At 37.8% G+C, this 12677-nt stretch overlaps 1 protein-coding gene across 3 annotated transcripts; it reads left to right on the top strand.

Annotated features, from left to right (window-relative positions):
* The first annotated feature begins 464 nt into the window (after positions 1 to 464).
* On the top strand, positions 465 to 12308 carry rab24 (RAB24, member RAS oncogene family). Of its 3 annotated transcripts, none has more exons than XR_014876556.1 (9): positions 465 to 910; positions 1625 to 1824; positions 3375 to 3443; positions 4556 to 4634; positions 6396 to 6463; positions 7130 to 7229; positions 8059 to 8342; positions 9229 to 9288; positions 10456 to 10491. XR_014876556.1 is itself a non-coding variant. In XM_085175619.1 (9 exons), exons 2-9 carry the CDS (start codon positions 1708 to 1710, stop codon positions 10524 to 10526), a joined length of 612 nt encoding a protein of 203 aa, XP_085031745.1. In that variant the 5' UTR covers positions 466 to 910; positions 1625 to 1707; the 3' UTR covers positions 10527 to 12308. The 3 variants fall into 3 exon arrangements, 2 of the variants coding, with proteins under 2 accessions (XP_085031745.1, XP_085031744.1); XM_085175619.1 differs by having other exon boundaries at positions 466 to 910; positions 8059 to 8109; positions 10459 to 12308; XM_085175618.1 differs by having other exon boundaries at positions 470 to 910; positions 8059 to 8109; positions 10456 to 12308.
* The last annotated feature ends 369 nt before the right edge of the window (positions 12309 to 12677 follow it).

Below are 12677 nucleotides of genomic sequence, written 5' to 3'. Positions count from 1 at the left end.
AATTAAACAAAGCAACACACATAAAACAAACACAGAGACGCAAAATGACAGAAACACGCTTCTTTGGACTCGGTATAAAAGTGTTTTTGGTTGTTTTATGTCTTTTTGTGACTCTCTGTTACTTTTGAATAAAAATATTTTTATAAAATAAAGTTTAAAAAAGTGGATCATTTTCTTGTGCCTGGTGGTCTCATTCAATAATTAATGCTTGAGATAAATATATTCATGAATTAATTGTATAATATGCTAAATCAATACATATTATTATTATGTGTGTAACTTGTAATCTTGTATTCTTCTAGATTTAAGTCTCTTTTTTAAAATTCTGGGTGGTTTTCTGATGAGATTAAGGTGCACACAAGCATACTGAATTAAATAATACCAGCAAAAAGCTGTGGTTGTGGTCATTTGTGGCTTTCAACATCCGTCGATTGTGTCATGAAACTCGGTCCACTTCCTCTTGGAAACCGCCTCTCTCCGGTCTTTGGTTCCCACCCAAACAAACAAAGCTCAGCTGGCGATTTTTTTCCTCACAGAAGCGACACTCAGCTTCGTGTCCGCCCCAGCGGCAATAACCTGAACCTGTTTTCAGAGGACTGGATTCCTGATAACCAGAAACCATGACCAGTTGGCTCCCGTGTGTTCCGGTAACACGCTCAGCTGACTGAAGGCTTGTTTATAATTTCACTCATTGCGCAACAATAATAACGTTACCGAGCTAACCGCCAGCGCTACCAGTGCTAACACTACCCGGCTCTGCGAGGCTGGGAGCAGAGATGAAGAGAGAGCCGACGGCTGCTGTGTCCACTTTAAAGCGGATTTGATAGACGGGGCTCAGCCTTTCGTTTTGGTTCCTGCTGGGAGGAGATCTGATGCTACGAGAGATTTGTTGAGTCAAGCTAGCTACCCGGTGAGTTTTGGTGTTTTTATATGTAGGCTAGCCCAACTCGGGAGCCTTGAAACCCTGTAAAGATAATGCTCGGCCGTGTTTGAGCAAGTAAGCTAGCTGGATCATTTCTAGCTTCATGCAAGGTAGTAAAACCACACCTTTGCCTTTTTTTATTAAGAAAATATAAAAGAAAGAGACTTTAGTAAAACTCAAATTAAAGCTAACTCTTTATCTCAGGAATAGAAATACACCTAGTAAGACTTAGTTTTCCTTTTAAATTCAGGTTATCTTAAAATAATATAGTAAAGTACATAGTATATAAATATTTAATCTACGTTATGATAATTAGTGGTTATTTTCAATGACAAGTGCAGCAGTTATTTGGTAGTAGCTATAATTTTAAAGGAAATAATTCGTGTTTTATGTTGTTAGTCAGATTAAACTAGAAATTAAAGCTACAATCGTACCCTTTTCTTTGCCACTTTTGTGTAGGTTTTTGAGGGTTGGGTCTTACTGCTGCAGTTTTGTTTCACTTTCATCTTTGAAAAAATAAGAAAAAAAAATGCATCCAGAGATTCAAATCGTAACAAAATGATTGTGAGATTCCCTGTGAAGTAACTATGGTGTTAACAGACTCCTACAGAAGGGGTGAGGATTTAAGTTGATTATTTCTCATTGTTTCCAGTGCATGATTTATAAAGTTCAGTCTCTAACTCGTGTATTTTCTCTTTTCAGCTGCCTTATAAATCAACTCCCCTCTGCTCTCCCTTGTTTGCTGTGCCGTGGTCTCTCCTCTGGCTTTTCCAGACGCCATCGTTATGACCGCAATGCGTGTGGACGTCAAAGTGGTGATGCTAGGAAAAGAGAGCGTGGGAAAGACGAGTCTGGTGGAGAGATATGTTCACCATCGCTTCTTGGTGGGCCCGTACCAGAATGTGAGTGTCAGCTGCTCCACTTCAATTTTCCATGTTGGTCTGCTGCCTCCATGAAGAGCTTCAGTTTTAACTTTAGCCCCAGGGATGCTGTGGTAACAGAAGATCAAGTCTGTGATTGTTTCAATGAGTCAAAGCTCTGACAGGAAGTAGGGTTGCAGTAATGTTTTAGTACATTTCTGCAAGCTAATGCTGCATTTTGCATAAATAATAACAGTATAGTAAACATTCTATATATACCACCTTTGCAAAGGGCTTTGACAAACAGACAAACACAGAACAATCAATGGTAGATCCAAACATTAAAGTTGGACAAAAAATGTAAACTTATACATGTATAAGAAAAGAATAAAGGGAGCCTAGAAGGCAAAACTATAAGGTAAGACATCAAGTAAAAGAGAGTTCTAAGAGGTGGTTACCCACTCTGCAAGCCTAATCTCCTCAGGTAGGTAATTCCAAAGTGGGCACCTTCAGATGTAGGTCTGGAACAACCAGGAGGCCCCACCTAAGGATTTAAGGCTCCAGCTCACTCATTTCTGCAGCTGTGCACCTATGAGCCAGACATCCTCAATTCTATCTTGTAAAGGAAGCTGCTGTGTTGATGACTTTCTCCACATGAGAGTGTGAAAGTATTGGTTTTATCCTCACAGTGTTGGCCTCCCTCGTTCTCACTTAACAGTTCATTTATTCTCAATTCCTCGAGCTTAGGTGTGGCCAATGCAACAGGCTTTTAACAAAGTGAACCATCTTCACCTATGAGCCTTATTTTAAAGTGATTCCAATTAAATATGACTGCATCATAAATTGTTTTCTTAGACCCAACAGGATTAATGGCATTTGTTTTATATCTTGGACCACTTCTAATTGCACCATGTGACAATACTGTGAGGTGCAGAAAGTTTGATGATCCAATTAATCATCTCACATAATCAAGTCTTTTTCCCACCATGGTTCGTTTATTCCAGCTAGGTGTCACACCCGTTTTATACAAGTCATTAGCCTCTTTAAAGCAGCAGGAGTTAGCCCAAAGTGCCTTCTGGTTTAGGCAAACCTGTTAGCCTTCCAAGTCTCCAAAAACACAAACACTAAAATAGAAGACGTAAGTAAACACACATCATGTTTAACATCTACAAATGGAAACAAAAACCAATTAACTTCAAAATGAAAAAAAAAAAAAGCTTTTAATGTTATTCAAAGTGCATATTTAGGATTTTCTGGAAAATGTAGATATTGCTTACATTTCCTACAACACTCATGTAGAAAACACCTGTGGATCTTTACTTAAAGCTCCTCCAGCAAGCCACCTCTCTTCCTTTCCTCTGTCCTCCAGATGGATTTTAGGAGACATGAAGTCTTTCAGTATGATGCAATGAGATTGATTTCTGTGTCAAAACCTGCGTACATTTCGAGGAGGCACAAATTAGAGAAACGAGAAAAGCTTTAAGAAAAACAAAATCCACATATCATCTGACAAATATCAATCTAACATGGCTAAAAGCAGTCATATCATATGTTTGCAGTGTCTAACCCCACTGCTTCTCTCTTTCTGACAGACCATCGGTGCTGCTTTTGTTGCCAAGCCAATCCAGGTGGGAGAGAAAGTGATTACTCTTGGAATATGGGTGAGTTAGAGGCTGCCTAAAATGCACATGCTTCGTGATAGTCAGTCGTTTCACATTTGATCCCTTTCTTGCAGTTCAATGAGCTGATGGAAGATTCATAAACCCAAAAAGGAATTTCGTATATTTCCCTTTTTTTTTTTTTTTTTTTCTCAAAATTTCCTCTGTTTGAAGACCGGAAAATAGCCATGAGTAAGAGCAAAGCCAGTCTGCTGTCATTTGTCCTGCTGAAGTTGCTACTTTATGCTGTTAAAAGGTTCATACTAACAGTAACTCGGTCTATTTTTTCCAAACCCACTCATGGTGTCACAACCTCAAAGTTATTGGAACCAAGAGAACTAATATTGCTAAGCTTTGCTATGTCACAACCAAAACTTCCTCAACACAATAAAACTTTATGTATATATTCCAATAAAAGGTCCAGAATTTTCCTTTTTGTGCACCATCAGCCAAGCTGACTTGTCTCCACCCCATGTTATGCTTTTGTCCCTACAGGCCTTTGTGTTGTTTGTGTTGATCACATTTCCAAAGACCTAGCTTTTAACTGACTACCTGGTTTCTATTTTAGGAAAATAACCAGCCTCTTTATGTCTTTAATATAATCATACTTAAATTACTACCTAACTGAAGGTTGATGATCATGAATTTTCCTTTCAGAATAGATTAATGTCATCAGCATGTACCCAGTATTAATGTATCTTAACTTTAATTTAAATTAGTCGATGTTAGTGCCAGTTAGAAGAACTCTCCGCATAGCTGTCCTGACTCAACCTGCTAAACTCAGAAGCTAAACAAAAGGTTTCCCTGTGTGAATGTGGAAACTATGTAAAAATGATGGCGTGTGTGTGGGTGGATGCAAATAGTTATTAATGAAAGTGGTTTTTATCACATCTCATATAAATGGTAATAAGAATAGAGGTAAAAAAAACAACAACATAATATTAATTTGACCTGTAAAATTTTGGAACCACAGCCTGTTGCGGCATAAAGATAAATCATTTGAGCTGTTTATTATAGCTTTAAACAAAAAGTTAAGGCTTCTCTCCTGATAATTTCATCACCGTTTAGGTTCCAGTTCCAGTTAGTTCATCTCTTCTCTTGTGTTTCCCACTCAGGACACAGCTGGATCAGAGCGTTACGAAGCCATGAGCAGAATCTACTACAGAGGAGCTCGAGCCGCCATCGTCTGCTATGGTAAATCTATACTTTTACAGTGAAGAGGAGATATTCCTACGTTAATAACTTCACTGGATACTCACCCTGACTTCCTGTCAAAATCAGCTGATATTTGTTGTGTGCGTTGAAAGTTGGTGCTTCTTAATTATCCTTGTTTTTCCATTGTTTTTGGTGCCTAGTAACTTAAACTTAACCTAAATACACGAGTTAGCACAATAATTTTTTTAGGGCTGAAAAACACATTTAAGAGCAATTTGACAACCACTTCAGTGTTGCAACAAAATCGCGTTTGTTAAGCAGCTTTGAGTATCAGTATCAAGAATGTCAGGTTGGCCGGTGTGCAAATTAGCACAGTGTTACTGATAATTATGACACGCATATCTGGTTTATAAAGGTGATGGTGTTCACTCACTTTCAGTCACAGCCAGATTGAATTTCATGATACGTTCTTTTAATAGGTGAGTCGTGACTGTTAATGTGTTACAAGGGGACCACAAGAACTGTGACAAGTCAGCTTGGCCTGCGTTTCTTTTCTTAGTTTCAGATTTTGTTTTCCCACCCTCATAAATTCAGAAGTTATGAGGGCTCAAAACGAAAGTGTGGGTCGGCTTCAGTACCAGTTCTGCTCAGTGCTACCACAGCTCACTCAAGGCAGCAGTTTCCATTTCATAAACGAGACGTCCTGCCCATCACTGCACTCTGTAAAACAGTCAGCAGAATCCTTCAAAGGCAGGTGCACTGACTCGACCTGGTGATGATTGCAGCAGGTGAAGTGTAAATCAAACTGGTGTTGTGATGTCAGGTTTGAGCTGTTGTGTAGAAAAATGTTTCAGCATGTTGTGGGCATTTTAATCCGACTTTAAATAATCATGTTACAGATTACAGATTACAAGATTACAGCTACCACTGATATAATTTCTTTGTGAAGCAATGCTTTGGGCCGTTTCAACTGTGCACATATGACAGTGCTGTGGAAAATTTGAAACCGGTTCTCAAGCAGCACCGGTTTTCAATTCCAGTCTGTAATCTCTGTATATTTTCCTATTCACTATCATTTATTGTGACAGAAAGGTCCCATTTCCATCTAAGGTCTTGGAAAAACCAGAGGTGGCAACAACGGCTATTTTAGGCGTTTGAAACCACAGCTTTCTGATAGAAGATATGTACGGTTGTGCTTTGCAATCTATAATATCAAATTTGTCAATGGCAAAAGAAATTGAGTTTAGGGATACAATATTTCTCAATCCTTTTGAACGGCAGTAATGCATTATCAGTTTATATGTCTTTCAGTGTATTACCCCATTTCCTAGAATCAGCATCAAGGAATCCTGGCTTGAGTGTTAAGAAGTAAACTAGTTGGTGTGGTGTTGGCCTCTAACCAAAGAGCCACTGTCCAGTCCTGAACTGCTTTCAGATCTGTGTCTTTGTTCCACATTGGGAAACTTTGTAAAAATAGTCGGTGGATAGTCATTTCCCAGCAGATTAGTCACACTGCTGTGATGTTTAGTTTAACATCTTTCTTCTTTAACTTCCTCCTTCTTAAGTTGGATTGTATTTCACCTTATAGCCTAATCTTTCAGCATATTTAATCAGTTATATTATCAAACAAATAATGGACAGATTGGTTGTTAGTTTTAATGTGTGACGAATATGGGGTGCCTGCTCTGTATGGCTGTATGGATTGGTGAGTGTGTGTGTGTGTGTGCGCGCACGTGCACGTGTGTGTCTAGACAAGGATGTTGAATACTGAAAAGTCTGCTGTATATTTTTGGCTTTCAGATCTGACTGACAGCAGCAGCTTCCAGCGAGCTCGCTTCTGGGTCAAAGAGCTGCAAAACTACGAGGAGGTAAGATGGTTTCTTTCATTGAAATGATTGCACGTCATTTGATATGTGATTTTTCACACGCCCAACAGTCATCTTAATATGGAAGCTCAAAAGGGTTTTGGGGGCATTCAGTTTTACACCATAAGTAAAGTTAGCAAATTGCGTTTATACAATAGCCGATTTATACAATAAAATTATATTATGATGGTGTAACTCTGCTAGTTGGCTGTGTTGGTTGCTAAATCGGGGTTTCAGTGTAATTACCTCTGAGGTAATCAGGCCTCCATTTTGTAAAGCAGTCAGTTTATATGCATCTGTTAGGATAATGAAGCACTGAAAAAACACTGTGTCATTCTGAACTCTATTTCAGTCCTTTACACAGCTGAAAGTACCATATATTTAAAGCAGGCAATATCTAATCAAATAAGACTCAGCTTGATGGATGTGATCAGATGGTTCAGTTTGTAGTAAAAAATATAAGAGTTCAGTCCACAACCTTATGGAAGATTGTTTGTATTTTATTTGATTGTTTTATTGATCTAGATAAATGTATCTGTTATCTGTGGCTGCACAGTCTGCTGTCAGCGAGGTTTACTTGAAGCTGAAGTCCCACATTGGATTTCTGAAATTTCTATCATGTCAGTAATGGACATTGTGTTTTATTCTGGTGTGTGTCGTGCACTGCAGCACTGTAAGATCTACCTGTGTGGCACCAAGAGCGACCTGATCCAGGAAGACCGGAGTCTTCGCAAAATCGACTACCACGACGCTCAGGACTTTGCTGAAGGTGAGTGCAGTAGAGTGTAGACATGCAGAAAGATTACGCTGTAACATGTTTCTTTCTGAGACTGTGGCCTGGTCAGAAGTGAATTACATCAGTATGGTTAACAGTATGCATTACTTCAGAAAACAGTTGAGCAATAGTCTTGTGGTTTCTTTCGAGTTACTGATTTCTGATTTTCAAAATTTTCAAATTCCTAAAGTTGAGGCATTCATAATTTTCTGTGTAAATGTAAACATAAATACATAAAACATGGAAGAATAAAAAACCTAGTTCGGTTGTTTATTGATATAAAGCTAGTCAACTTTGTCTTTTTATATGTGAACAAATTTACAGACGATCACAGACCGTTTCAGTTGTATCCACAGTGTCACTTAAAAATACCCTGAGTGTTTAGTACATGAGTCATTTTCCTTACTTTATATACTGTAAATATGTGTTTGAACTCTATAAATGCTCGTCAGTTGTGGAAAAATGATTTATAGTTGATTCCTTGAATGGTTCTGATATTTTCTTGTCTTTTTCTTGAACATTTGCATCCAAGACAGCTTTAAGAGACCAGTCAGATGTGTTGACAAAGTTGATCATTTAACCTTATAAACAGGATTTTCCACGTGCGCTGTCATGTTTGAAACTGGGGGAAAGATTGTGTACTGTAGAGCTTGTGAACACTCTGGATGTTGTTAAAAGGATGTTAAGAAATCTCTAACTTCTGTCTGCTTTCTCTGTGTGATCAGCCCGAGTTGCAACACAAACACAATTTCTCTTCGCTTGCATAAGTTTGTCCTTCAGACTGACTGATGTTTAACCTGAATGTTCTGGTTAATATTCACAGAGATTGGTGCACAGCACTTTGAGACCTCCAGTAAAACAGGGAACAACGTAGGTGAGTTCGACCTCGTGTCACCGGAAGACTTCATGTAACACAGGTTGTTGGCTCTGACTGCAGCATTGTTGATGAGTGAGGAAGTGAGCTGTAGCATTAAAAATATGGGTATGTTTTCGTTAACATGCAGGATGATCAGAGGATGGTCAGAACACAGCATGGCAGATACAAGTTGGCTCCTCATAAAAGAAGCTTGAAGCTGCTGCAGATACCCACTCAGCTTTGGATTAAATGTATTTCTTAGCAGTGTTGTATGTGCAAATGAAAGCCTTTCAGTTTTTGATTGGAAACATTTCAAGAGTATCAAAACTGTTGCTCTTTGGCAGCTTTTCTGTCTGTAAAAATGCAACACAGGGGTCAAACTTCGACACATACAATTCTTCACAAAAGCAGGAGGCAGAAGGAAGGTTACACAGGGTGACCGCTTAAGATCTGAGTAGTGCATCATGAGGTTTTCAAATTGGTGTGTGTAGCCAGAATCAAACAGGGAGAAACTGACATGACAAAATCCACCAAAATGGCATAAAAAGTAGGTTACTGATTCACCCAAGTCCACCTTTTCTTTTTTTGTTTACCCAAGAGAATCTCTGCATATTTTCACACCCTTCTTCAAACAAAACAGCTGACATGTACTGGACAAATGCTATTTTTAAGTTACTTATTAGCACACACAGTTTTAATATGTACTGATAAATTTTGTGCACTTAAGAGTTTCTCTTTTTTTATGCGAGTGTGATCAAAGAGTGTTACCATAATTTTCCGCCAATCACAGCCAGACATATTTAATTTACTTCCTGACAAGAGAAAATATTTAATCTAAGAAGCTTAATTAGAGGATTAATTAATTGGTAGATTATTGCCAGTATTATAGTGTGAGGCCATGGCTGAATCTGATGATTAAAATCTAATTAAAAGGAGAGCGTTGTCTCCTTTGTGGCTTTTAGCATTCTCTCGCTGGATGCAGGTTTTGGAGCATCATTTATCAGCCTGCTTACATTAAAAGAAGCTATTGCGTGCTGTACACCAGGTTTTAGGAATGTGAGTTGGCTTGTTTTTGTTGGCCATGACAGATACGAACTGATGGAAACTGACAGGCCTCATTCTTCCTCTGCTTTCCAGATGAGTTATTCCAGAAAGTTGCCGAGGATTACAACAGCACTGCTTTCCAGTATATGACAGGTAAGCGTGGCGTTCATGTAAACAGATTGTTTTTGTTATCTTTATATCAATTCATGTGGCAAGGGTAGTGGAAAGTTGTGTGAAGTTGTGTTATCCGTAGCAAAATTTACTGCAGAACTTTCAGGCAAATCTAATTTTTTTAAGTTAAAGGTTTTAGCATCTGTGCAGAAAATATTTAAAATTTTACAATTTTACAAACATGTTTGAATTAAAGAAAAGTATAGAAGTAACAAAGGATTAAAAAAAAAAAAGCCCTTGACTTTTATTTAATGACTTTATATTTAATTTACTTTATTGCAATTTGTTGTTACTCCATCAGAATCAATAGTTCATCTACGTTATGATGTTAAACTAGCATACAGTTGTATGGAATACAAGTCAACATACTTTATATCTAAAGATTTTTTTCTAGTAGTATTAAAACAAATACCTTTTTAAATAAAAAAAAAAAAAAAGAAACCTAGTTATAACATTTTACAAACAAAATTCATGGATTTTTAAAAATAAAAAACTTTTTTGCACAAAAATTAATAAAAATCCTTTCAGAATATGTAATAAATAAACAATGCTGAGACCAATTGGTTCTTTTTTTTTTCTTTTTTTTTTGGTCCAAGAATTTCTGTTTGGTAAATGTATAGCTGAGATTTAGACAGCTTAGTATTAGTGCTCAGATGGGATGGTGCATGAGGGATCACATTTTGGGCTTTTAAATAATATTAATCCAAAATAAAAAAGCAGAAATTAACTGTGACACAAGTGATATGAAGTAGCCATTCATACTTAGAAAATATCAGTGGTCCCAGAAATGATCCCTGAGGAACACCATCATAAAATGGAGTGAGTTACAAATTACTGACCTAATAGTATAGGTCATAGTAGACGCGGGACCTTATAGAAAAGTTTAGACTTTGGAGAAATATATCTATTATCTTTGTTGCTAAAATTTGGGGGGAAAAGGACCAGTACCAGTCTTTTTGATGTGAATATAAAGTTAGATCTTTCAGCTAATTAACTTAAATGGGAAATGGGTGAAACAGGTTTCCTTAGGTTTGGCAGGACTTTCTTTAATCTATACAAACTATCAAAATGTAAAAGCAGTATGCAATGTGTTTATCTCCTGGAAATGATCTCAAACTATTTTAAAGTCCTATCACTTCTGTTTCATAGCAGAGGAAACAGGCGTCGACTTAGGCCAGAAGAAGGACTCTTATTTCTACTCCTGTTGTCACAACAACTGATGATGGGGAGCAGGACAGGAAGTGTTTGCGTTCCCTCAGCTGGAGTCAAACCTGGAAATGCTGGAAAGCTGTAACTCATCTATGAATGTGGTACCAAATCACAAAAAGGAAAATCAAACAAAACTCTTTATACTTTGTTGGATATGTTTCTTTTTTTTCTTTTGTGCCATAATGAACTGAGAGCTGCAAGACTTTGGGGAAGAGGATCCTCAACTGCTGGGTGGTGAGGGATTTAAAGACCACCACGCCCACTTTTTTCACCAAGTTATTCATATTTATCACCATATCAACTTGTGACTTTCCTGCAGCCCACAGGGCGATAAGCCTTCCCAAGTTCACAGTGTTAAACAATCAGCAGCAACGCTGTGGTTGGACAACAGCCTGCAGTGGTAAGGGTGTGGGATCCTCACTGAAGCCAGACTGAAAGAGATAACTCGATTGATGCTGTGTGTTTTAGCGGTTGCTGTGTTTTGGGAGGGGGAGTGGTTTGTTTACATTTACATTTGTTACATTTGTTTAACATTGTTGTGGAAACACATCTGTCAGTCCTGCTCATGTTCAGTGGAGGCTACGCAGATGGAGAAGCCAGCTAGGATGAAGTGTGTCAGAAAACTACTTGTGTTCCTACTCTTAATTAAAGCTGGGGTAGGCAACATGACCCATAATAACCTTTCAGGAGGGCGCTAGACTCATGCACCTCCTCTACGCTCTGATTTTAGGCTTTAAAAGAAATCAATCAGTTAAGTTAAAAAAAAAAAAAAGCCTGAGTAAGAATTCATATGTGGTAGTTTATTGGGTTTTGCAGAAGAATTTTTACCCAGAAGAGTAGGGTTTGAATCCTGTGTGGAGACCAAACATGCTTCAGGATGAAGGTTGTAGATTCTGGCACGATCTTGGTTTGTCTTTTCTAGTTTTCTACCCGCTGCATTTTTAAGTGAAATGCTTGAAAAACTGGCAAAACACACAACATTTTTCTTTATATAGAGGCCTTTACAGTAACAGTACATCTTTTGCCATGTGTTAGCCACAAAAGCGCTGTACGCTGCCACTACTCAGACTGCATTTGTCCTAGTTGCCACTCAAGGTAGTGCACCAACACCCACAAACCCCCCAAAAACTGTGGCCCAAAAAACATAATTCCCAAAGACAAAATAATTTAAATAATAATGCCTGAATTGGGTGTAAATCCCCCCCCCCCCCCAAAAAAAAAAAAAAAATCCAGTATGAAGTCCAATAAACAAGAACACTAAATGCTGCTAAAACAGATCTGTTTTGCATCATAAGCTACGACTTCTGTAAAAACGTCCAAAAAATAAGCTGGTTTTAAGGAGGTGACTAACAACACGCCCACATATCTGTAATTAAATTGCATGGCCTGAGCTGCCTAAAAGAACATTTTTAGGGAATGTTACTTTTCTACAAATAATCTACTGTTTTTCTAAGTTTGAATGCATCTCTCAAAGAAAGAAATATGTCTGACAGATTTCTAGCAGGAAAATCTTGGAATGTTCAAATGATTTCAGGAAGAAGCTCTTCTGCAGAAGGACGATCAGCGAAAAGCCTCGTGGGCTAACATTGTAATGTCCCACAAACATTTAAAGCTATATTTAAGATTCGAGTCACTAATTTATTGCCTTTTAAGTTGTACTGCGCAATGGACTTGTAGGTTGCTGCTTTGATGTTTGATGTTCAATATTGATGCAAATATTTTTTAAAAAACAACTGATGTCCACATCTCTTCTGAAAAATAAAAGGCTCATTCCAAGAATGTTTCAGAACGCAGATAGATTGTAAGTTTTAAGTTTGAATTGATCCACAGTATTTTGCTTGTGTGTAATATTTGGCAAAGACTGACAAAAATACTGTATATGCACAATTTTGGCATTGGATTGCATATCAGCATAAATCTTTGCACGTTTGCCTACAGAAGTGAATTCGAGGAATACTAAAACCCTTTTTTGATTCAGGTTGGTATGTTTGGCTTTTTATCCCCCACTTACAGCCCACTTTAGTGGATCGGACCAGTGAAACTCCTTTTTCTTGATATAAGTAAGTTTTAACTACACACTTAATCCAGGACATATTTTAGTATTAGAAAAATAAGTGCAATTTCAAAAGCATAAAAAATGCCGCAATGAAGGAAATCTGTCA

This window comes from Neolamprologus multifasciatus, chromosome 10, assembly GCF_963576455.1.
Source record: "Neolamprologus multifasciatus chromosome 10, fNeoMul1.2, whole genome shotgun sequence".
In the NCBI taxonomy this organism is placed as follows: domain Eukaryota; kingdom Metazoa; phylum Chordata; class Actinopteri; order Cichliformes; family Cichlidae; genus Neolamprologus; species Neolamprologus multifasciatus.
Note: the sequence above shows the minus strand (reverse complement) of the source record. Positions and strands in the feature narration are given on the sequence as shown.